Source organism: Rhinolophus hipposideros (genome assembly GCF_964194185.1).
Source record: "Rhinolophus hipposideros genome assembly, chromosome: 22".
NCBI lineage: Eukaryota > Metazoa > Chordata > Mammalia > Chiroptera > Rhinolophidae > Rhinolophus > Rhinolophus hipposideros.
Window position 1 is genome coordinate 37,694,820 of NC_138068.1, and position 25,101 is coordinate 37,719,920.

At 38.4% G+C, this 25,101-nt stretch overlaps 1 protein-coding gene across 1 annotated transcript in view; it reads left to right on the forward strand.

The window, feature by feature from the left end:
- The window catches only part of PCSK2 (proprotein convertase subtilisin/kexin type 2), a 303,867-nt gene that overhangs the window by 45,035 nt on the left and 233,731 nt on the right, over nucleotides 1–25,101 (forward strand). Inside the window, exon 2 of the mRNA XM_081033946.1 lies at nucleotides 4,195–4,299. Coding sequence (XP_080890072.1) covers nucleotides 4,195–4,299 — 105 coding nt within the window. The remainder of the gene's footprint in view (nucleotides 1–4,194; nucleotides 4,300–25,101) is intronic.

The window sequence follows — 25,101 nt, forward strand, 5'->3', positions numbered from 1 at the left end:
CTTGCCTGATTGCTCTGGCAAGGATTTCCAACACTATGTTGAAAAGCAGAGGTGATAGAGGACAGCCCAGTCACATTCCTGAACGTACAAAAAAGGGCTTCAGTTTTTCACCATTAATTATGAGATTAGCTGAGGGCTTGTCATATATGGCCTTTATTATGTTATGTTCCTTCTATACCTATTTTATTAAGTGTTTTAATCATAAATGGATGTTTTATCTTGTCAAATGATTTCTCTGCATCAATTGATACAATCATATGATTTTTGTCCTTTATTTTGTTTATGTGATGTATCACATTGATGGATTTGTGGATGTTGAACCATCCTTGTTCCCCGGGGATGAACCCCACGTGGTTGTGATGAATAATCTTTTTAATGAATTGTTGTATTCGATTTGCTAGAATTTTGTTTAGGATTTTTGCATCTGTATTCATCAGAGATATAGGTCTGTAGTTTTCTTTTTTTGTGTTGTCCTTACCTGGTTTTGGTATCAGGGTAATGTTGGCCTCATAAAATGAGATAGGGTGTACTGCCTCTTCTTCAATTTTTCTGAAGAGTTTGAGCAGGATTGGTATTAGATCCCCTTTGAAGGTTTGGTAGAATTCACTAGTGAAGCCATCTGGTCCCGGACTTTTGCTTTTGGGAAGGTTTTGGATGACAGATTCAATTTAGTTATTGGTGAGTTCAGTCCATTTATAATTAGGGTGATTATTGATAACGTGAGTATTTCCTGTCATTCTATCTTTAGTTTTCTGGTAAGGCTGTGTCTCCATTGTTTCTTTGCCTTTTTGTTGTTGTCTATTATTTCTGTGTGATGGTATTCTATGATGTTTCCCTAAATTTCTTCTTTATTACAGTAAATATTTCCATTCTGGATTTTTTTTTTGCGTGGTTATCTTTAAGTTTATGTAACAGAAAGTTTGATATTTAGAGTATTCCATTTTTTCAGCACACTTACTTTCTCCATTCCCATATTCCGGTTCAGGCCTTTACTCTCCCCCTATTTACGTTTTGGTTGCCACAAATTGTTCCTGTTGATGGTGGTCGAATAGCCTCCTTTAGTATTTCTTATAGTGCGTGTCATGTATTAGAAAATTCCCTCAGCTTCTGTATGTCTGGAAAGGTCTTTATTCCTCCTTCATATCTAAAGGATATCTTTGCTGGATATATTATTCTTGGCTCATAATTTCTCTCTTTCAATAGTTTGAATATTCGGTTCCACTCCCTCCTGGCTTGCAGATTTTCTGCTGAAAAATCTGATGATAATCTAATGGGCTTTCCTTTGTAGGTTACTGTCTTCTTTTCCCTGGCTGCCTTGAAGATTCTTTCTTTGTCGTTGATTTTAGACAACTTCAATACAATGTGCCTTGGAGAAGGCCTGTTGGGATTGAGGTAATTAGGTGTTCTATTTGCTTCTTGGATTTGAAGATCTAGTTCTGTCCACAAGTTTGGAAAGTTCTCATCGACAATTTGTTTGAATACATTCTCTGTTCCCTTCTGTCTTTCTTCTCTTTCTGGTATGACCATTATTCTTATGTTGCTCTTTCTGATGGAGTCAGCAAGTTCTTGTAGAGTTCTTTCATTTCTTTTAAATCTCAAGTCTCTTTCTTCTTTCATCGGTGTAATTTCCTGGTTTCTATCTTTGATGCCACTGATTCTTTCCTCCATCTGGTCAACTCTACTACCTAAGTTGGTTATTTCATTCTTGATTTCTTCTATTGAGTTCTTAATCTCCAGAAATTCTATTTGATTCTTTTTTAAAATTTCAATCTCTTTCGTAAAATTCTCATGTTGTTCTTTGATTGTGTTTCTGAGTTCATTAAACTGCCTTTCTGTGTTTTCTTACATGTCATTCAGTTTTTTCAGAACTGCAATCTTGAATTCTCTGTCATTTAAGTCACAAATTTCCATATCTTTAAGTTCCTTTTCTGGTGACTTTTCACTTTCTTTCTGAGCTGTCTCGTCACCCTTGTTATTCATGGCAATTACTGATTTATTATTTCTCTTCCTAGACATCTACAGGAATGGCTTCTGCAACAGGCTGATAGAAAGATGTCTTTCTTTTGTTTTCCAGTACTTTGTAGAATGTTTTATTTTCTCTCCGACTACAGCCTTTATTTCCTCTCACATGGTAGTGCCATGTTTTCTCTGGACTATTCCAGCTTCTCACACAATGGGGGGATTCTCTGAGAGATGGGATTCTCCTCTATTAATAGTTAAACTGGGTCACAGGGGCAGTGTCCGTGTGGGTATGGGGAGAGCTTTTGAAGTTCCAAAGCTCTTCCTGCACCATATTCAGAGCCTGTATGTTTCAGCAGTTCTGTTTACTCCTGCAGGGATCCACTCAGATAGGTGGGGCCAGGGGCGGTGTGAGTTGTGAGAGGTGGCCCAGACAATGGTGGCAACCACCACCACAGCCGGTCCTGCTTCCACAGCTCCCTCCCCTTTGCCATAACTATTTGGGCTGTGAATCTGTGTCTGTGGTTCACATTTCCCAGAACAGCAAATATTCTGTTCTCTTGATTTGACACTGCTACTGTTCAGCTTCTAGCACTGGGCAGGTGGGGACGGGGCGAACTTTGGGAGGGTCAGGAGGGGGTGGCTAGTCTCAGTGCCTAAGTCTTCCGTTCTCTGCTCAGCAGTGAGGGCTTAAACCACCGTTTTCAGCCTTCTTCCCTCAGTCTTTTCTCTGAGCTCTCTGCTGTGAGCGTTGGCTTCAGCCATGTTATATGCTGCCCCCTCAGCCCTGTGGGCCTTAAGCGGAGCCCTAACAATCCAAGTTCTTCCCTCTCCCGCAGCTGCAGTAGTTCCAGGATGCAGCGAGCTTGGAGCACTGAGCTAGGTCTGTGTCCTGTGCCCACGCGGCTCCGTCTCCGCACTTCTCCCTTCCCTCCTCCCCCGCTCTCACGATTCTCCCACCTGTAGGTGAATTCAGTAGTGGGCCTCTTTGTCTTGCCTGTCTGCTGTGCAGGGAGTCTGTTGTGGAGTTATTGTTGTTCGATTAGTTATAAATTCCAGAGGAGCTTTACAGAGGCTCACCTCACGCTGCCATTTTGATGACGTATAATATCTACTCAAAGTATTTTCTAATATTCAATGGCATTTCTTCTCTGACTCATTGATTATTTAGGAGTACGTTGTTTAATTTCTTCCCAATTTACCTTGTTATTAATTTTAATGTAATTAGAAATTATGATTAGATGACATACTTTGTGTTATTTTACTCCTTTTAAATTTATTGAAGCTTCTTTTATGGCCTAGCTTATGATCCATCCCAGAAAATGTTCCATTTGTACATGAGAAGAATATGTATTCTGATGTTGGGTGTTCTATAGAAGTCTGTTAGGTTAGTTGGTCTATAGTTTTCTTTAAGTGTTCAACTTACTTTCTGATCTTCTTACTTGTTCCATACATTATTGAAAATGAGCTATTAAAGTCTCCATTAAAAGTTATTCCTGTCTCTAGTAACAATTTTTACCTTATAATCAATTTTGTCAGAGACATATATAGTCAGTCCTCCTGTCTTAATGGTTACTGTTTGTACAATATATTTTTTCACATCCTTTTACTTTCAACTTATTTATGTATTTGAATCTCAAGTGCATCTTTTGCAGATAGCATATAGTTGAGTCATAGGGTTGGGTATTTTCATCTACTCTGTTAATCTTTGTCTCTTGATTAGCATTTTTAATTCATTTACATTTGATGTAATACTGATGAGGTAAAAGCTACATTTTCCATTTCATTATGTGCTTTGTATATGTCTTATATACAGTCTAGCTATGAAGACAGGACTAGGTCACAACACAATCCTGGAGCAACTCAACATGGCATGTAAACACTAGTCTAAAAGAAGAGAATTGAGAATTTGGTGTGGGTATGAGTTCAAAGGCAAGGCTCCATGAAGAAGAAGAGGAGATCAAAAGATGAATAGAAACTAAAGAAATGGAGGGAAGAATAGAAGGCATTTGGGAAGGGAAGGGGACTGGGCACTATATAAGAAAAGGTAGAGAAAAAGGGAAATAGTACAGTAATGAGGAAATAGAAGACCAGGTCTGATAGAAGCTCCTCAGTGGTTTTGTCATATACATCCCCTCCCATGGAGCCTCGTCATGCAGCTCCAACTTTAGTGTCCCTATTCTAGGGCTAGACCCAGAAGCTAACCATGTCATGTGTTTGTTTGACTCTTCACAGCTCCCCTTCACTGAAAGCCTGTACCACTTTTATCACAATGGCCTTGCGAAGGCCAAGAGAAGACGCAGCCTACACCACAAGCAGCAGCTGGAGAGAGACTCCAGGGTGAGTTTTCCTGGAAACATACCTTTCAACTTCTGCTACCCCATTTGGGCCCACTGGGTAGGCAGTAAAAGAGGGTAAGCAGAGAATTTTGAAGTAAAGTCGTTTAATCTATTGAAATAGGCCAAATGGATCCTTGGCTGAGTGGCACCAGGGACTCTCTGCTCCTTTATCTTGTGCATTATAAATAAACCCTTTATAGGGCTGGGAGCGGAGTAAACAGGATATCACCCTTTACTGGCTGTCTTTTCCTGCATTATTGTGTGAGGAGTTCTGATTATCTGGGAACATGTTTTCGCCTATCATAGATAGAAAGAAACCAAGCAATTTAAGGAGTCATTTATGGAAGATTTCTACTGGTGAACCCACATGCTCTAAGGAGGTTTCCATGTCCCTATATTACGAATGGGAAAATGAGTAGGCCAGCAAATGATCAGTTTACAGTAGAAAGTGGCTTCTCAGTATCCATACATGGTTGCAGCCATGGGACCATCTCTGCTCCTCTTCTCATCTTATATTTTCTCACACTGACCTAATTTACCACCATGCTTCACCTATCTTCTTAATGCTCATGACACCTCATTTCTCTTTTCTCAGCTCCTATCTTTACCTTGTTCTTGTACTCCAGATCTCATTTTCTACCCTCCCTGGCAGCTTAAATTCAACTTTCCTGCAACCAAACTTATCATCTTAACCACAAAACAGCAGCATTTCCAGTGTTCCCACTTCCTATTTTCAGAAAAGGAACTTTGGTCATTACTGAATCCTCCCTCTTCAAATTTTGTCACCATCTCCATATTTCTACACACTCATTCAATTGGATAGATTCTGATTTTCCTTGTGCAATTCACTAAGGGTGAAATTAATAATCCAGACAAGTTGCACACTATACACTGAAGGCTGCATAGCTTCTTACCCAGGATTCTTAAAGGAAAGTAGATGTAAAGAGGGTCAAGCATGTGATTTAGGGATTTACACATGAGGCTTCTTTTCAGCTGATGGAATTTGTAAACTCATTCTTGTGGGGCTCCTTATGCGAACATTTGATTTGGTTTAATTTGGGCTTTAATTAGCAATGTAGATGAAACAGGCTCCCCAACAGATCACCAACTGACAGGTCACAGGCAATTTTCCTTTAATGTCTCAACCCAGGGGATCTCACATTCCCTGGAGTGGAAATTCTGCTCTGAAATCCACTTTATCTTTGCTCTCACAGTAAGATACAAGCTGCCTACACTGCAAGCCAGTGCCAAGCATTCCCAAAGAGTCTGTAGTCGAAGCTGGCACCCCTATCAAAGAGAGAAGCTCTCTTTTCTGTATCATAACAGCCTTGAGCCTAGCTGTATCAATTCAATGCCCAGGCATGTCCTTGGAAAGCTCATGGGCAAGGATCATGCCTGTCTCATCTGCCAGTCCAGGGTGTTAGAAATCATGACAGCAGTAACCAGGGAATGGTGCAAGTCAGAAAGCAGGTTTGCTGGGGAGGGGTCTGGGGTGCTGATCTGTTTCTTGATCTTGGGGCTGCTTAAATAAATGTGACCTATTTGTGAAAATGCAGTGACAGGATTCACTTTTTTGAATGTATAAAAATAAAAAGTTCACTACTATATAACTTTAGTAACAATTGTCACCTCAATAAACTTTAATTAAAAATAAATAAATACTTCCAACCCATGATCATGGAATGTCTTTCCATTTCTTTGTGTCTTCTTCAATTTCTTTTAAAAATGTCTTATAGTTTTCAGCATATAGGTCTTTCATATCCTTGGTTAAGTTTATTCCTAAGAATTTTATTCTTTATGCTACAATTCAAAAGGGAATTGTTTTTTGGTATTTCTTTTTCTGAGATTTCATTGTTAGTATATAGGAATGCAATGGACTTTTGTACATTGATTTTCTAGCCAGCAACTTTGCTGTATTCATTGATTGTTTCTAATAACTTTTTGGTGGAGTCTTTAGGGTTTTCTATATATAGCATCATGTCATCTGCAAAGGGTGATATTTGAACTTCTTCATTCCCAATTTGGATGCCTTTTATTTCTTTCTCTAGTCTGATGGCTCTGACAAGGACTTCCAACACTATGTTGAAAAGCAGAGGTGATAGGGACAGCCCTGTCGTGTTTCTGAACATAGAGCAAAGTGCTTCAGTTTTTCACCATTAATTATGAGATTAGCTGAGGGTTTGTCATATACGGCCTTTATTATGTTAAGATATTTTCCTTTTATACCTATTTTATTAAGTGTTTTAATCATAAATGGATGTTGTATCTTGTCAAATGCTTTTTCTGCATCAATTGACATAATCATATGATTTTTGTCCTTTATTTTGTTTATGTGATGTATCACATTGATGGATTTGCGGATGTTGAACCATCCTTGTGCTCCAGGGATGAACCCTACTTGGTCTTGATGAATAATCTTTTTAATGCATTGTTGTATTCGATTTGCTAGAATTTTGTTTAGGATTTTTGCGTCTGTATTCATCAGAGATATTGGTCTGTAGTTTTCTTTTCTTGTGTTGTCCTTACCAGTTTTTGGTATCAGGGTAATGTTGGCCTCATAAAATGAGTTAGGGAATACTGTCCCTTCTTCAATTTTTTTGGAATAGTTTGAGCAGGATTGGCATTAGATCCTGTTTGAAGATTTGGTAGAATTCACTAGTGAAGCCATCTGGTCCCGGACTTTTGCTTTTGGGAAGGTTTTGGATGACTGATTCAATTTTGTTACTGGTAATCGGTCGGTTTAGATTTTCCAGTTCTTCATGCTTCAGCCTAGGAAGGTTATATGTTTGTAAGAACTTGTCCATTTCTTCTAGGTTATTGAATTTGGTGGCATATAGTCCTTCAGAGTATTCTTGGATGATCCTTTGTATTTCCGTGGTGTTCGTGATAACTTCCCCTTTTTCATTTCTGATTTTGTTAATTAGTGTGTTCTCTCTTTTTGTCTTAGTGAGTCTAGCCAAGGGTTTGTCAATTTTGTAAATCTTTTCAAAGAACCAGCTCTTTGTCACATTAATTTTCAACATAGTTGAAATGGCCATATTACCCAAAGCAATATACAGATTTAATGCGATCCCCATCAAAATCCAATGGCGTTTTTTAAAGAAGTAGAACAAAAAATCATCAGATTTGTTTGGAACTACAAAACACCCTGAATAGCCAATGCAATCTTAAGGAAAAAGAACTATGCTGGAGGTATCACACTCCCTGACTTTAGCTTGTACTACAGGGCTACAATAATCAAAACAGCATGGTATTGGCAGAAAAACAGACACAGAGACCAGTGGAATGGAATTGAGAACCCTGAAATAAAACCACATAAATATGGACAGGTAATTTTTGATAAAGAAGCAAAAACCATACAATGGACAAAAGACAGCCTCTTCAATAAATGGTGCTGGGAGAATTGGATAGCCAAGTACCAAAGAATGAAACTGGACTGCTATCTGTCACCGTGTACCAAAATTAATTCAAAATGGATCAAAGACTTAAGCATAAGACCTGACACAATAAACTGCATAGAAGAAAACATAGGTACTAAACTTATGAACCTTGGGTTCAAAGAACATTTTATGAATTTGACTACAACGGCAAGGGAAGTAAAAGCTAAAATAAATGAATGGGACTAAATGAAACTTAAAAGCTTCTGCACAGCAAAAGAAACCATTGACAAAATAAAGAGGCAACCAACTGAATGAGAGAAGATTTTTGCAAACAGTGCCTCCAATAAGGGGCTAATATTCAAAGTGTACAAGGAACTCATGCAACTCAAAAACAAAAAAAGAAACAACCCAATTGAAAAATGGGCAGACGACCTGAAGAGACATTTCTCCAAAGAGGACATACAAATGGCAAATAGACATATGAAAAAGTGCTCAATATCAGTAATCATCAGAGAAATGCAAATAAAAACCACAATGAGATATCACCTCACACCACTCAGAATGGCTACCATCAACAAGACAAATAGTAACAATGTTGGAGAGGCTGTGGAGAAAAAGGAACCCTCATACACTGTTGGTGGGAATGAAGACTGGTGCAGCCGTTATGGAAGGCAGTGTGGAGGTTCCTCTAAAAATTACAAATAGAATTACCATATGTCCCAGCAATCCCTCTCCTGGGTATCTACCCAAAAGAACTGAAGACATTTATACACAAAGACACGTGTGCTCCAATGTTCATTGCAGCTTTGTTTACGGTGGCCAAGACATGGAAACAACCAAAATGTCCTTCAATAGATGAATGGATAAAGAAGTTATGGTATATATACACAATGGAATACTATTCGGCAGTAAGAAAAGATGAAATCGGACCATTTGTGACGACATGGATGGATCTTGAGACTATAATGCTAAGCGAAATAAGTCAGACAGATAAAGTAAAGAACCATATGATTTCACTGATATGTGGTATATAAAGCAAAAACAACAAAACTACAAGAGAAACAAATGTGAAACAAAAACTCATAGACATGACAATAGTTTAGTGGTTACCAAAGGGTAAGAGGGAAGGGATAGGAAATGAGGGTAAGGGAGATTAAATATATGGTGATGGAGGGAGAACTGACTCTGGGTGGTGAACACACAATGGGATTTATAGATGATGTAATACAGAATTGTACACCTGAAATCTATGTAATTTCACTAACAATTGTCACCACAACAAACTTAAAATAAATAAATAAATAAAAATTAAAAGTTTAAAAAGCTTTCTAGTAAAAAAGGCAAAAATACTTTTATTATTTAACAGACACTAAATGAGTCAGGTACTGGAGAAACAAATGCTGAGCTAGATATTTACTGAAGCTCAAGGCCATTGTATTCTGGCTGAAGAGGACGCAAACCACATACGTGCACATATGAGATAAAGACAACTCTAGTGCAGTATATGATACTGGTTTTTTCTACAGTCCATCTCTGGTCCATGATCATACCCCTTATGGCCAATTGTTTTCCTTTCATTTGTATATTTGCTTCTAATTCCTAAGAAGGACTTTTAAGTTTGCTTCTAAGTTGGTTTCTCCTTTTCTATGATTAAAGATATTGCCCCATGATTACTCAGAGATAAACACATAATGGAAACTGCCACAGAAATAAAGATGCTTAAAAGGCTTGGACTGGGAAAGAGAACTGAGGAACAGAAACTAAGAAGCTATTGTTTGGTTCAGAGAGACTCCTAAGGACCACTAGGTTAGGCTAAGATTTTCTTATTCTTGCACTTACTTGAGATAATCTTTAACATGCTAATTCTTGAAGTGTTGAGTAATATTTCCAAAAAAGAAGAAAATAAGATGGGTTGGGTATTAAGGAAGGAGATCATGCACTGGTGATTCTAATCATTGGTTTTTCTCCTCAAAACAGCACCTACTTTAAACAAAAGAGGCATCCATTCCCCCTTCATTGCCCATTATAAAAGTCCTGGTAGCCATCTATCTTCACCTGGTAGGATCAACCATCTGCCCTGCCTATGAAGATCAACAGAAGATAGCAGGACAACTGAAGATCATAAATCTCCTGTACCTTTACTTTGTCTTCTCATCCAGGTTAAATGCAAGGGCTATTGACAATAGCCAAGAAGTGGGATTATTGGACCCTTTGTCTTTGTTATAGCCTTTGTTTTAAAGTCTATTTTTTAAAATTTATTTAAATGTGTTTTTCCAGGACCCATCAGCTCCAAGTCAAATAGTTGTTTCAATCTAGTTGTAGAGGTGGCAACCCACAGTGGCCCATGTGGGAATCGAACTGGCAACATTGTTGTTAAAAGCATTACGTTCTAACCAACTGAGCTAACCACCCACTTCTTAAAGTCTGTCTTGTCTGGTATAAATATTGCTATGCCAGCTTTTTGTTTGTTTGTTTCCATTTTCATGAAATATCTTTTTCTATCCTTTTACTTTATGTCTGTGTGTGTCTTTCTATCTGAAGTGAATCTCTTGTAGGCAGCATATATCAGTGTCTTGTTTTCTTATCCACTCAGCCACCTTTTCTTTTGTTGGAGCATTTAATCCATTTACATTTAAAGTAATTCTTGATAGGTATGCACTTATTGCCATTTTACAATTCATATTTTTTACTTTTATTTTTTGTCTTAAAGGAATTCCTCTAAGGTTCCTTGTGATATTGGTTTGGTGGTGATGAACTCCTTAAGCTTATTCTTGCCTGGGAAGCTCTTTATCTGTCTTTCGAGTCTAAATGATAGCTTTACTGGGTTGAGTAATCTGTGTTTGTTTCTATGTAGTTGCTAAGGCTGCTACACATCTCCTGGGCTTAGTAGACTGGGCCCAGTAGCACAGTTTCCCTGGTCACCAGAGCGGGGTGCTCCAAGTTTGTCCCTGGTATGGGTTGTGTGTAACCTCCTGTTGTAGTTGAGGCGTGGCTGCTGTTTGCGTGTCGATGGGAGGGATTAACCCTCAGGCTGATTGGTTGTGAGGACTGGCCATGACTGTGGTGGAGAAGCTGTGGTGCAGAAGCTAACCATACAGAGCAGGATTTGCTTTATCAGGACTGTGGTGCCTGCCGAGTCTGCCCTTTGGATGGGTTGTCCTTGGAGGCAGCCAGGTAATGTTCCAGCTCAGTCAGAACCTGGACATTAGGTGTATTAGGCCCAGGGCATCCCAGAAGAGGACTTGCTATAGGCCTATTTCAGCCATAAACTGTGTCCTGCCCAGGGCTACTTGGCATGAGCCTACTGCAGAGGGCCAGTGCCTGAGCTGGCCTTGGAAGTGCCTTAAGAGGCCAAGCTGCAAACGAAGTCTGGCTGTTGCTAGTGCTGGGCTTAGGGCTATTGAGCCAGAAGTACGGGACATGTCAAAGCCAGATGCTATTTGTTTGAGTTTTGTGAGCCTTTGAGAGATTTTAGGAAAGTCCACAGCATGAGCCAAGACAGGCCATTTGTATGAAAAAGTCCCTGAAAGTGGCTTGGGTGGAGCAAGATCTTGGAATCACCAGGGCCAGATTGATAGAAACTCAGACATAGAAACCACCTGCATCTGTATGCCAGGATGGGGGAAGGCTCAGCAAAGAAACAATGGCTTCCACCAGTTCCTCGAGCTGGGAGAAAGTTGCCCCTCTAATCCTTGCTTAGAAGCCAAACAATTGAGTTTCTCTCTGTATGTCCCTGGCGTCTTTTGAGCACTGCTCCCCTAGTGCTGGAGCTCAAAGAAAGTGAGTTCATCAGCAAGTGAGTCTGTGTGGGGGCCATTTAAGTGGAGCACCTGGGACTGCAGCCACCCTCTGTCTCACTCAGTCACAATCTCTACTGGTTTTCATAGTCAGAATTTGTGGGGACTCCTCTCCCCAGCACTGGAACCCTGGAGAGGCTGGTGTGGGGCTGGGACCCCTTTCTTCTACAGGGGGGACTTGACCTCTGCAGCTGAGATATCCCTCTAGTTTTTAATAGTCACATGCAGATGTGGGACCACCCCATTCTTCATTTCTGCCTCTCCTACCAGTCTCAACATGGCTTGTTCTTCATATCCTTAATTATAGGCCGTCTGTTCAGCTAGAGTGCAGGCAATTCATAATGATGGTTGTTGTGTAGTTTAGTTGTAATTTACATGGGGTCATGAGAGGAGGCAAGTACAGCATTTACCTACTCTGCCATTTTGACCAGAAAATCCTAGGTAGTTTTTTAACCAAAGTAACCACCAAGGTCTGCTACCAACCCAAGAAATAAAGAAGAGAAAGATACCAAGCTTGCTTTTGGTTTTGCTCTAGCTTCGCAATAGAAATTTTAAGGATTTTTCCTCCTCATTTAGCCACTAATTTTTATGCTTAAGGAAAACAAACAAACAAAAAAGACTAGAAAAGGATCATATGTGCTTTTTGTCCAGGCCAATAAAGTGTTGCTTTCAATATGTCTATATTTGTTCATCAATATACAACACAATAGCTAAGAAAATAGATATTGATGCAGACGTTTTTAAAAGTGTTCTCTTCCCTTGCCATTTCTTTCTGCTAAAAGAATTAGCAGAATGTTGAGTAGTATCATTTAGATGCTAAAAAGTAAAAATTTTGCCTTGTTTATTTGTGGATTTCTTTGCATAGTGCAATTCTGAGTACATAGTGGATTAATCATTTTTCCCTGGGATTTTAATCCATGAAATAGTATTTTTTTCTCATCTTGTATATTTACCTCTATTTTAAAATGTGCATCCATTAGAAAACAGAAGTATATCTAAAGTATATCCTTTAGACATATTCTTAACTAGGGGTTAAAAAAAAAATTAGTATTTCATTACTTCTAAGTCTTGTCAATGAGAATCCCATGAAGAACCAGTTTTAAATTCTAAAGTCCAACACATTATGTTCCTGATCATATTCACAGTCTGGGTACAATCACTGAAGTAAGAATAATGTGTTTGTAAAGTTTGGGTACATAAAATAATTTGATAACGTAATAAATATATCCAAAGCTGGGATTAAATAATACAACTAAAAATGCCCTCTCAACATCAAGTCAAGAAAAAATATCCCCTGCCCTACATATCTGTGAGATTTGTTAAACTTTAGCAAAGAGCCACATCAACAAATATTAAAGCCAAACCTAACTGTGGTCCATGGTGTGCATATCAAACCCCAAAATGTTCTGCAAGTACCTGAAAATCTGTGGAGAAAAGATTTATTTAAGATAACTTTGTTTCAAGTTCTGTCAAACCATATTTTAGCATTCGACATAGCACTGAAATGAAATGCTTTCAAAAACATAAAGACACATTATTCAACGAGCAACATACACTACTCATAAGGAAGCCAATAATTAAGCAAACAATAACCTGAACTTCATTTGTTGAGAGGAATTATGTTGGATTCAACAATTGCAAACATTTGTCTGCTTTCCTAAGCAATTTCACTAGACCATACAATTATCTCTTGAAATTAATTTTTTTTATTTCATTTTTTGACATTCAATATTATTTTATATTAGTTTCAGGTGTACAGCATAGTAGTTACACATTTATATAATTTATGAAGTGATGTCCCCCAATTACTTTAATACCCACCTGGCACTATAAATAGTTATTACAATATTATTGACTATATTCCTTATGTTGTACTTTACATCCTTGTGACTACAAATTTGTACTTACTAATCCCTTCATGTTTTTCATGCTGCCCTCCAACACCCCACCCATCCAGCAACCATCAGTTTCTTCTCTATATCTATGAGTCTGTTTCTGTTTTGTTTGTTCATTTATTTTGTTTTTTAGATTTCACATATCAGTAAGATCACATGTATTTGTCTTTCTCAGTCTGGCTTATTTCTCTTAGCATAATAGCCTCTAGGTCCATCCATATTGTAGCAAATAGTAAGATTTCATTCTTTTCTCGGAGGGGTACTACTCCATTGTATACATGTACCACATCTTTGTCCAATCATCTATTGATGGCCACTTAGGTTGCTTCTATATGTTGGCTATTGTAAATAACACTGCAATAAACATAGAGTGCAAATATATTTTCAAATTAGTGTTTTGGATAAATACCCAGAAGTGGAATTTCTGGGTCATAAGTTAGTTCTATTTTATTTTTTGAGGAACCTTCATATTGTTTTCCATAGCGGCTACACCAATTTGTAATTCCAACAGCAGTGCATGAGGGTTCCCTTTTCTCCACATCCTCACAAACACCTATTGACTCTTGGTTTATTGATGATAGCCAATCTGACAGGTGTGAACTGGTGATATCTCATTGTGGTTTAATTTGCATTTCTGTTAATTAGTGATGTTGAACATCTTTTCATATGTCTATTGGCTATCTGTATGTCCCTTTTGGAGAGATATCTATTCAGGCCCTCTGCCCATTTTTTAAATTGGATTATTTGTTTTTATTGCTGTTGAGTTGCCTGAGATATATATATATATATATATATATATATATATATATATATATATCCATGCCTTATCAGATATATCATTGACAAATATTTTCTCCCATTCAGTAAGTTGTATTTTCGTTTTTTGGTTTTGTAGTTTTTTGTTTTTTGGTGTTTTTGTTTGTTTGTTTGTTTGTTTGATGGTTTTCTTTGCTATGCAAAAACTTTTTAGTTTGATATAGTCCCTTTTTTTTATTTTTATTTTCTTTCCCTTGCCAGTAGAGATATATCAGAAAAAAATATTAAAAGATCAATATCAAAGAGTTTACTGCTTATGTTTTCTTCTATAATAGAAATTTTATGATTTCAGGTCTTACATTTAAGTCTTTAATTCATTTTGAGTTTATATGGTATAAAAAAGTGATCTATACTATTATAATAGTATAACAATTATAATATATATAATTATAATATATAATATATATTATAATAGTATAACAATACTATTTCATGGATTAGTTTCTCTCTCTCTCTCTCTCTCTCTCTCTCTCTCTCTCTCTCTCTCTCTTTCTCTCTCTCTATCTTTCTTTCTTGTTTTTTTGCATATATCTGTCCAGTTTCCCCAACACCATTTATTGAAGAGACTGTCCTGTCTTTACCCCACAGTATATTCTTGCCTCCTTTGTCATAGATTAAATGACCATATAGGTGGGATTTTATTTTCTAGGCTCTCTATTCTGTTCTACTGATTTGTGGGTCTGTTTTTATCACAGTACTGTGCTGTTTTGATTACTGTAGCCTTGTAGTATTGTTTGATATCAGGTGTTGTGATACATCCAACTCTGTTGTTCCTTCTCAAGATTGTTGTGGCTATTCGGGTTCTTTTGTTGTTCCTTATAAATTTTAGGATTATTTATTCTAGTTCTGTGAAAAATGCCATTGGTATTTTGAAAGCAATTGTAATGAATTTACAGATTGCTTTGGGTAGTATGAACATTTTAACAATGTTAATTCTTCCTAGCCATGAGCATGGCCTATATTCTCATTCATTTATATATTCTTCAATTTCTTTCTTCAATGTCAATTTTTTTAATTAAAGTTTATTGGGGTGACAGTTGTTAGTAAAGTTATATAGATTTCAGCTGTACAATTCTGTAAATGTCAGTTTTTTGAATACAAGTCTTTCATCTCTTTGGTAAATGTGTACCTATGTATAATTTGATCTAATTGCAAATGGGACTATTTTCTTAATTTCTTTTTGTGATAGTTTATTATTGGTGTATAAAAAATGCAACTGATTTTTGAATGTTAATTTTATATGCTGCTACTTTACTGAATTTGTTTTTTAGTTCTAATAGTTTATTGGTGGAACCTTAATGTTTGATATATATAGTATCATGTGATCTACAAATAATGAGAGTTTTACTTCTTCCAATTTGAATGTCTTTTATTTCTTTTCCTTGTCTAATTGCTGTGGCATGGAGTTCCAATACCATGTTGAATAAAAGTGGTCAAAGTGGATGTCCCTGTCTTGTTCCTGATCTTAAGGAAATCACTTGAAGCTTTTTCCCACTGAGTATGTTGTTACCTGTGGGTTTTTCATATATGACCTTTCTTATGTTAAGGTATGTTTTCTCTGTTATACCCACTTTGCTGAGAGTTTTTATCATAAATGGATGCTGAATTTTGTCAAATGCTTTTTTCTGCATCTATTGATATGGTCATATGACTTTTATCTTTCATTTTACTAATGTAGCATGTCACAGCAATTGATTTGTGCATATTGAACCAACATTGCACCCTAGAAATAAACCTCACTTGCTTGTGATGTATGATATTTTTATTGTATTGCTGAGTTCTGTTTACCAATATTCTATTGAGGATTTTTGCATCTATGTTCATCAGGGTTATCAGCCTATTATTTTCTTTTTTGTAGTGTCTCTGTGTGGCTTTGGAATCAGGGTAATGCTTAACTCCTAAAACGAGCTTGGGCGCTTTCCTTCCTCTTGAATTTTTTGGAATAGTTTGAGGAGGATTAGTATTCATTCTTCTTTGAATGTTTGATAAAATTCACCTGTGAAGCTTTCTAGTCCAGATTTTATTTTGGGGGAGATTTGTTTGATTACTGAGTCAATTTTATTTGTAGAAATAAGTCTGTTCAGATTTTTCTGTTCCTTCTTGATTCAGTCTTGGAAGATTGTATGTTTCTATGAATTTATCCATTTCTTCTAGATTCTCCAATTTGCTGGCATATTATTTTTCATAGTATTTTCTTATAATCCTTTGTATTTTTATGGTGTCAGTTGTCTCTTCTCCTCTTACATTTCTGATTTTATTTATTTAGATGTCTCTTTTTTTGAGTCTGGTTAAAGGTTTATCAATTCCATTTATCTTTTCAGAGAATCAGCTCTTTATTTCATATTAATCTTTTGTATTTTTTAAGACTCTAATTTGTTTATTTCTGCTCTGATCTTTAGTATTTCTTTCTACTCACTTTAGGCTTTATTTGCTGTTCTTTTTTCATTTCACTTAGGTATATGTCACGTGCAGCACAACAAGGGCAGTGAGGCTGCGAGAAGGGGCGGTTTGGGTTAAGTTTTTAAGTAAGAAACAAACAGAGACTTAATGCAGTTAAATCTCTCCGAAGGCCAGGGGTCTCTCAGTCTCAGAGGGCTGGAGCCCAGAATAAAGCTGGCTGGAGGTTTTCATTGATAGGTCTACAACTACAAGAAAGCAACTACAAGAAAGCAACATTGTTTCTTACACGGTCTGTGAGGCTCAGACTTCATAACAGAAAATGTTTATTTCAATCACCCTTTATCTGTAAACAGCTGTGGGGACAAAACCCCAAAAAAACAGTTTCCAGGCTCTCGGCCTCACATAGAAAGGTGCTGGCTCGGGTAGTAAATGGCCATCAACTGTGATCAGATGACCAGCAGCTGTGGCTAGTTGGCCGTCAGCTGTAACCCGTAAGCCATTGGCCACTAATATAACTGCTGTGGCTACGCTAGCGGGAAAGGAATGGGGGCTAGCAAGAAGATGGTGGCTGGCGAGCACGGACTGCTGTTAGGCAGATTATGTAGATCCTGCTTCCTGTGTCTCCAGCCCAGCCGCCAGCGAGAATATATTGGTTTGACGTCCCTACCTATGGCTCCGTGGGTGTTCCTGTTTGGCCTTACCGTGTCCTGCGTTCTTGGGCGGGGAGTGGGAGCTGAGACCCTGCACAACAAATGGCGCAGCGAGCAGGGTCCCCTGCGTGACACATGGCGTAGTCGGCAGGATACGGTGCTGGCCAAAGCTTTCCGAAGGGCAGTGGAGCAGTTTGTGCGTATGAAAGCTCAGTCTGAGGAAGACCAGGAGGAGCAGCTGCCGGAGAGCTCCATTCCCGTGGAGGGGTGGGAAGATGTGGATGGTTCCCCAACCAGCAGAGGCCGGAGAAAGCGAAGGTTGTTGCCGCCCTGTGGGCTGGGAACTGCTTGCTGAGGCTGCCCGGATGCAGGACTTGTCCCAGGAGGAAATGCATGCTGAGTCCTCCGTGGGAGATGAGGGCGAGGTCAAGGTCATCCCTCACCCCCAGGACAGCCCTGGCGATTGACTATGGACTATGAGGAATTGCCTTCCATCCCTAATTTATTGGACGCTTGATTGTTTGGGAACATACCACCATGTAGTGGGACTGGCGAGAATGTTTGCTTTTGTGTCTTGACTGGCCGCCATTGATAATATGTAAGCACCTTGATGTGAGCCGCTGTTGTTCCAGCACAGTACCCCGAGAGGCCCAGAGAGAGTGGCAGTGCCCTGAGGCCCTGGCTGTGTCCAGGAAGTCTGGCTGTGTCCAGAGAGTGGCAGTGCCCTGAGAGCCCTGGCTGTGTCCAGGAAGTCTGGCTGTGCCCAGAGAGAGTGGCAGTGCCCTGTGAGCCCTGGCTGTGTCCAGAAAGTCTGGCAGTGTCCAGAGAGAGTGGCAGTGCCCTGAGAGGCCCTGGCTGTGTCCAGGAAGTCTGGCTGTGTCCAGAGAGAGTGGCAGTGCCCTGAGAAACTCTGGCTGTGCCCGGGGAGACAGGTGGTACCCTAAGAAGCCCAGGAAGTCTGGCTGTGACCAGCAGTACTGTGGTGGTGCCCTGAGAAAAGCTGGCTGTGCCCGGGGAAACAGGTGGTACCCTAAGAAGCCCAGGAAGTATGGCTGTGCCCAGAAGTACTGTGGTGGTCCCCTGAGAAAACCTGGCTGTGCCCGGGGACACTGGTGGTACCTTAAGAAGCCCAGGAAGTCTGGCTGTGCCCAGAAGCACTGGTGGTGCCCTGAGAAACCCTGGCTGTGCCCAGAGAGCCTGGCTGTGTTCAGGATAGTGCATTCACCTCCAGGCTCCTTGCACAGGGACCCTCGCAGAAGACGCTTGTCGCGTAGATTGTGAGGCGAGACCCTGTAGGGGTGGAGTGTGGGGACAAAACCCAAAAAAAACAGTTTCCAGGCTCTCGGCCTCACATAGAAAGGTGCTGGCTCGGGTAGTAAATGGCCATCAACTGTGATCAGATGACCAGCAGCTGTGGCTAGTTGGCCGTCAGCTGTAACCCGTAAGCCATTGGCCACTAATATAACTGCTGTGGCTACGCTAGCGGGAAAGGAATGGGGGCTAGCAAGAAGATGGTGGCTGGCAAGCGCGGACTGCTGTTAGGCAGATTATGTAGATCCTGCTTCCTGTGTCTCCAGCCCAGCCGCCAGCGAGAATATATTGGTTTGACTTCCCTACCTATGGCTCCGTGGGTGTTCCTGTTTGGCCTTACCGTGTCCTGCGTTCTTGGGCGGGGAGTGGGAGCTGAGACCCTGCACAACAACAGCTGAAGCACAAGGTCCTAGGATGTTTTTACCTAAAGTATGTACCTTTTCAGGATCAAGTCTTTCACAGTGTAACAATTCTGCTGAGAGAAGTGGAAACAGGTGCAAGCAGAAAGCCAGAGCCCGCAATAGACTTTCCCAAGCAGGGGGAAAGGGAGGCAAGGCCCCTTCCCATACCTGTCCAAGGCAGCTCGTTTGGTGTCCCCACTCGGTTCCGCCTGGCTTAGGTTGTATCTCCCGTGAGATACTTTACTCGTCTTTGGCTGCAAACCATCTTTTGGGGACCAGACAGAGAGACATAAGGTGTAAACACAAGGATGGAACAGAGTCCCAGAAAGGCACAATCTCACAAACTCTTCTTTCCTTAAGGAAAGACATGAAAGGACATTTGGCTAGGCTGTTGTGCGACTACAGGTACATGGTTAGATTGTTCATTTGAGATTTTTCTTTTTTCTTGAGGTGGGTCTGTATTGATATGAATTTCCCTCTTTGGATGCTTTCACTGTGTCTCATAGATTTCGGATTGTTGTGTATTCATTTTCATTTATCTCAAAGTATCTTTTGATTTTTTTCCTTGATCTCATTGTTAATCCATTCACTGTTTACTAGCATGTTATTTACCCTCCATGTGTTTCTATGTTTTTCAGAGGTTTTTGTTTGTTTGTTTGTTTTTGTAATTGATTTCTAGTTTCATGCCATTGTGGTCAAAGAAGATGCTTGATATGATGTCAATTGTCTTAAATTTATTAAGACTCGTTCTATGGTCAAACATGTTGTTTATTTTGAAAAAAAATCCATGTACACTTAAAAAGAATGTATATTCTGCGGCTTTGGGGTACAATGCTCTAAAAATATAAATTAAATCCATTTGGTCTAGTGTGTCATTTAATCACTGTTTCCGTGTTGATTTTCTGTCTGGAAGATTTGTCCTTGGTGTCAATGGAATGTTAAAGTCTCCTACTATGAATTTATTACTCTCAATCTCTCCCTTCATGTTGGTTAATATTTTCTCTATATATTTAGGTGCTCCTGTCTTGGGTGCATAAATGTTTACAGTGGTTATATCCTCTTGTTGTGTTGATCCATTTATCTTATGAAATGTCCTTATTTGTCTCTTATTATAAACTTTGTTTTAAAATCTATGTTGTCTGATAAAAGTATTGCTATTCCAGATGATATTTTATTTACATTTGCATAAATTATCTTTTTTTAAATTAAAGTTTATTGGGGTGACAACAATTAATAAAGTTACGTAGGTTTCAGGTGTACAATTCTGTAATACATTATCGATATATCACATTATGTGTTCAAAAAAATTAAGAATAGAATAACTATCACATGACCCAGCAATCCCTCTCCTGGGTATCTACCAAAACAATCTGAAAACATTTATCTATAAAGATATATGTGTTCTGATGTTCATTACAGCTTTATTTGTGGTGGCTAAACATGGAAACAACCAAAGCATCCTCAATAGATGATTGGGTAAAGAAGATGTAATATATATACACAATGGAATACTCTTCTGCCATAAGAAAAGATGAACTATCTTTTCCCATCCGATTACTCAGTCCCTGTGTTTCTTTCACTCTGAAGTGGGTTTCTTGTAGACACCTTATGGATGGGTCTTGTTTTCTTATCCATTCAGCTGTCCTATGTCTTTCAATTGGAGAATTTAAAACATACATTTAAAGTTATTATTGATAGGAACGTAGTTATTGCCATTTTTTTATTCATCTTTATATTTTTTATCCCCTTCTCTTTTATAATTATTATTTTTTTATTTATTTTAATTTATTAGTTTCAGTTGTATAAGACAAGGTAATACTTAGACGTCCATCATTTATATCCCTCACACTGTGAACGCCCCCCATCCTCTATTCCTCCGACCTCGCACCGAGCCATCACATTACATATAAAATTATAGTTGGCATTCATTATTGTTTAGCTTCTGGTGTACAATGCCATGATCAGGCATCCACAGTATCCCTCCCAAATAGGACACATGTCCATCGAATACCCAACAAAATCTTTACATTATTGAATACATTCCGCAAATTAATTTTCAAAAACCCTGAGGCCATCTTGTGGTTACCAGCTGCTTTCTAATCCCTACACCTTTCCCCTTATCCCCACCCCACGCCCGCCCATCTAACAACTCTCGTTTTTTTTTCCTTTTTGTCCCCAAAACTGTTTCTGATTAGTTCATTTACTTATTCTTTTCCTTAGATTCCGCATATAAGTGAGATCATATGGTACTTGTCTTTTTCTTTCTGACTTATTTCACTTAACGTAATGTTCTCTAGATCCATCCATGTTGTTGCAAATGACAAGATTGCTTTCTTCTTTGTGGCTGCGTAATACTCCATTGTATAAATGTACCACAGCTTCTTTTTTTTTAATTTATTAGTTTCAGGTGTACAAGACAAGGTAATACTTAGACGTTCATCATTTATATCCCTCACACTGTGAAACCCCCTCCCCCCATCCACTATCCCTCCGACCTCACACCGAGCCATCACATTATATATATAAAATTATAGTTGGCATTCATTAATGTTTAGCTTCTGGTGCACAATGCCATGATCAGGCATCCACAGTATCTCTGAGGTGGTCTCCCAAAAAGGACGCATGTCCATTGGATACCCAACAAAATCTTTACAACATTATTGAATAAGTTCCCCAAATTAATTTTCAAAAAAAACCCCTGAGGCCATCTTGTGGTTACCAGCTGCTTTCTAATCCTTTCACCTTTCCCCTTATCCCCAACCCAGCCCCCCCGCCCATCTAACAACTCTCGGTTTTTCCTTTGTGTCCCCCAACTGTTTCTGATTAGTTCATTCACACATTCTTTTCTTTAGATTCCGCATATAAGTGAGATCATATGGTACTTGTCTTTCTCTTTCTGACTTATTTCACTTGACATAATGTTCTCTAGATCCATCCATGTTATTGCAAATGATAAGATTTCTTTCTTCTATATGGCTGCGTAATACTCCATTGTATAAATGTACCACAGCTTCTTAATCCAGTCATCTACCGATGGGCATTTTGGTTGTTTCCATATCTTGGCTATTGTGTAAAGTGCTGCAATAAACATAGGAGTGCATACAGATTTTTGAATTGGAGTTTTGGATTTTCCTGGGTAGATGCCTAGGAGTTGAATTACTGGATCATAGGGTAGTTCCATTTTCAGATTCCTGAGATACCTCCATACTGTTTTCCATAGTGGCTGCACTAATCTGCAATCCCACCAACAGTGCACTATTCTCTTTTTCCCTTTTCTCCACATCTGTGCCAGCATTTGTTGTTTGTTGATTTATTGATGACAGCCATTTTGGCTGGGGTGAGGTGATATCTCATTGTGGTTTTTATTTGCATTTCTCTGATGGTTAGAGAGGTTGAACATTTCTTCATATGTCTTCTTGCCTTCTGTATGTCCTTTTTAGAAAAATGTTTCCTCAAGTCCTCTGCCCATTTTTTAATTGGGTTGTTTGCTTTTTTGGAATTGAGTTGAGTAAGTTTTTTATAGATTTGTGATATTAATCCCTTATCAGATATATCATTGGCAAATATCTTTTCCCATTCAGTAGGATCCCTTTTCGTTTTATTGATGGTTTCCTTTGCTCTGAAAAAACTTTTTACTTTGATGTAATCCCACATGTTTATTTTTTCTCTTACTTCCCTCGCGGAAGGGGATATATCAGTGAAAATCTTACTCCGGGTAATGTCCATGAAGTTTCTTCCTATATTTTCTTCTAGATATTTTATGGTTTCAGATCTTACATTTAAGTCTTTAAGCCATTTTGAATTTGTTTTTGTATATGGTGTAAGGAGGTGGTCCAGCTTCATTTTCTTGCATGTGTCTGTCCAGGTTTCCCAACAGCACTTATTGAACAGACTGTCTTTACCCCATCGTACATTCTTGCTTCCATTGTCGTAGATTAGATGGGCATATAGGCATGGATTTACTTCTGGACTCTCTATTCTGTTCCATTGATCTATGTGTCTATTTTTATGCCAGTACCATGCTGTTTTGATTACTGTAGCCTTGTAGTATAATTTGATGTCAGGTATCGTTATACCTCCCACTTTGTTCTTATTTCTCAAGATTGTTGAGGCTACCCGGGGTTTTTATGGTCCCATATAAATTTTAGGATTATATGTTCTATTTCTGTGAAAAACGTCGTTGGTAGTTTAATAGGAATTGCGTTGAATATGTATATTGCCTTAGGCAGTATGGACATTTTAACTATATTAATTCTTCCTATCCATGAACATGGAATGTGTTTCCATCTATTTATGTCTTCTTTCATTTCTTTCTTCAGTGTCGTATAATTTTCTGAGTACAGATCTTTTACATCTTTGGTTAGATTTATTCCCAGATATTTTATAGTCTTTCGAGCAATTGTAAATGGAATTGTTTTTTTAATTTCTCCTTCTGATATTTTATCATTGGTATATACAAATGCAACTGATTTCCAAATATTAATTTTATATCCTGCTACTTTACTAAATTCATTTATCAGTTCCAATAGTTTCTTGGTGGAGTCTTTAGGGGTCTCTATATATAATATCATATCATCTGCATATAGTTGAATAGAAGTGGAGAAAGTGGGCAACCTCGTCTTGTTCCTGATCTTAGGGGGAATGGTTTTAGCTTTTCCTAATTGATTATGATGTTAGCTGTGGGTTTGTCATATATGGCCTTTATTATGTTAAGATATGATCCCTCTATTCCCACTTTCTTAAGGGTTTTTATCATAAAAGGTTGCTGTATTTTATCAAATGCTTTTTCTGCATCTATTGATATGATCATGTGATTTTTATTTTTCATTTTGTTAATGTGGTGTATCACATTAATTGATTTGCGGATGTTGAACCATCCTTGCATACCAGGGATGAATCCCACTTGATCACAGTGTATGATCTTTATAATGTAGCACTGAATTCTGTTTGCTAATATTTTGTTGAGGATTTTTGCATCTATGTTCATTAGAGATATCGGCCTGTAGTTTTCTTTTTTTGTGGTGTCTTTGTCTGCTTTTGGGATCAGGGTGATAGTGGCTTCGTAAAAAGTGTTTGGGAGTCTTCCCTCCTTCTGGATTTTTTGGAAGAGCTTGAGGAGAATATATAATAATTCTTTTTTGAACGTTTTGTAAAATTCACCTGTAAAGTCATCTGGTCCAGGGCTTTTGTTTGTTGGGAGATTGTTGATTACTGATTCAATTTCCCTGATGATAATCAGTCTATTCAGGTTCTCTGTTTCTTCTTGAGTTAGCCTTGGAAGGCTGTACGCCTCTAGAAAATTGTCCATTTCTTCCAGATTGTCAAATTTGTTAGCATTTAGTTGCTCATAGTAATTTCTTAAATTTTTTTGTATTTCTGAGGTGTCTGTTGTCACTTATCCTCTTTCATTTCTGATTTTATTAATTTGGGTCCTCTCTCTCTTTTTTTTAATGAGTCTCGCTAAAGGTATGTCAATTTTGTTTATCTTCTCTAAGAACCAACTCTTGGATTCATTGATCTTTTGTATTGTTTTTCTGGTTTCTATTTCATTTATTTCTGCTCTGTTCTTTATTATATTCTTCCTTGTGCTCCCTTTGGGCTTATTTTGCTGTTCTTTTTCCTGATCCCTTAAGTGTGAAGATAAACTGTTAATTAGTGATGTTTCTTGTTTCTTTAGGTAGGCCTGCAATGCTATGAATTTCCCTCTTAGGACTACTTTCGCGGCATCCCATAAATTTTGGGTCATTGTGCTTTCATTTTCGTTTGTCTTGAGATATCTTTTGATTTCTTCCTTGATCTCCTGCTTGACCCATTCATTATTTAGTAATAAGTTATTCAGCCTCCATGAATTAGTGTGTCTTCCAGTTTTTTTTCATGTAGTTTCATTTTTAATTTCATAGTACTGTTATCAGAGAAGACAATTGGTATGATTTCAATTTTCTTAAATTTATCAAGACTTGTTTTGTGACCAAACATATGGTCTATCTTGGAAAATGTTCCATATGCGCTTGAGAAAAACACGTATTTTGGAAGCATTGGGGTGAAATGCTCTGAAAATATCGATTAAATCCAAATGGTCCAAAGTATCATTTAAGGCCATTGTTTCCATATTGATTTTCTGTCTGGAGGACCTGTCCCTTGTTGTCAGAGGTG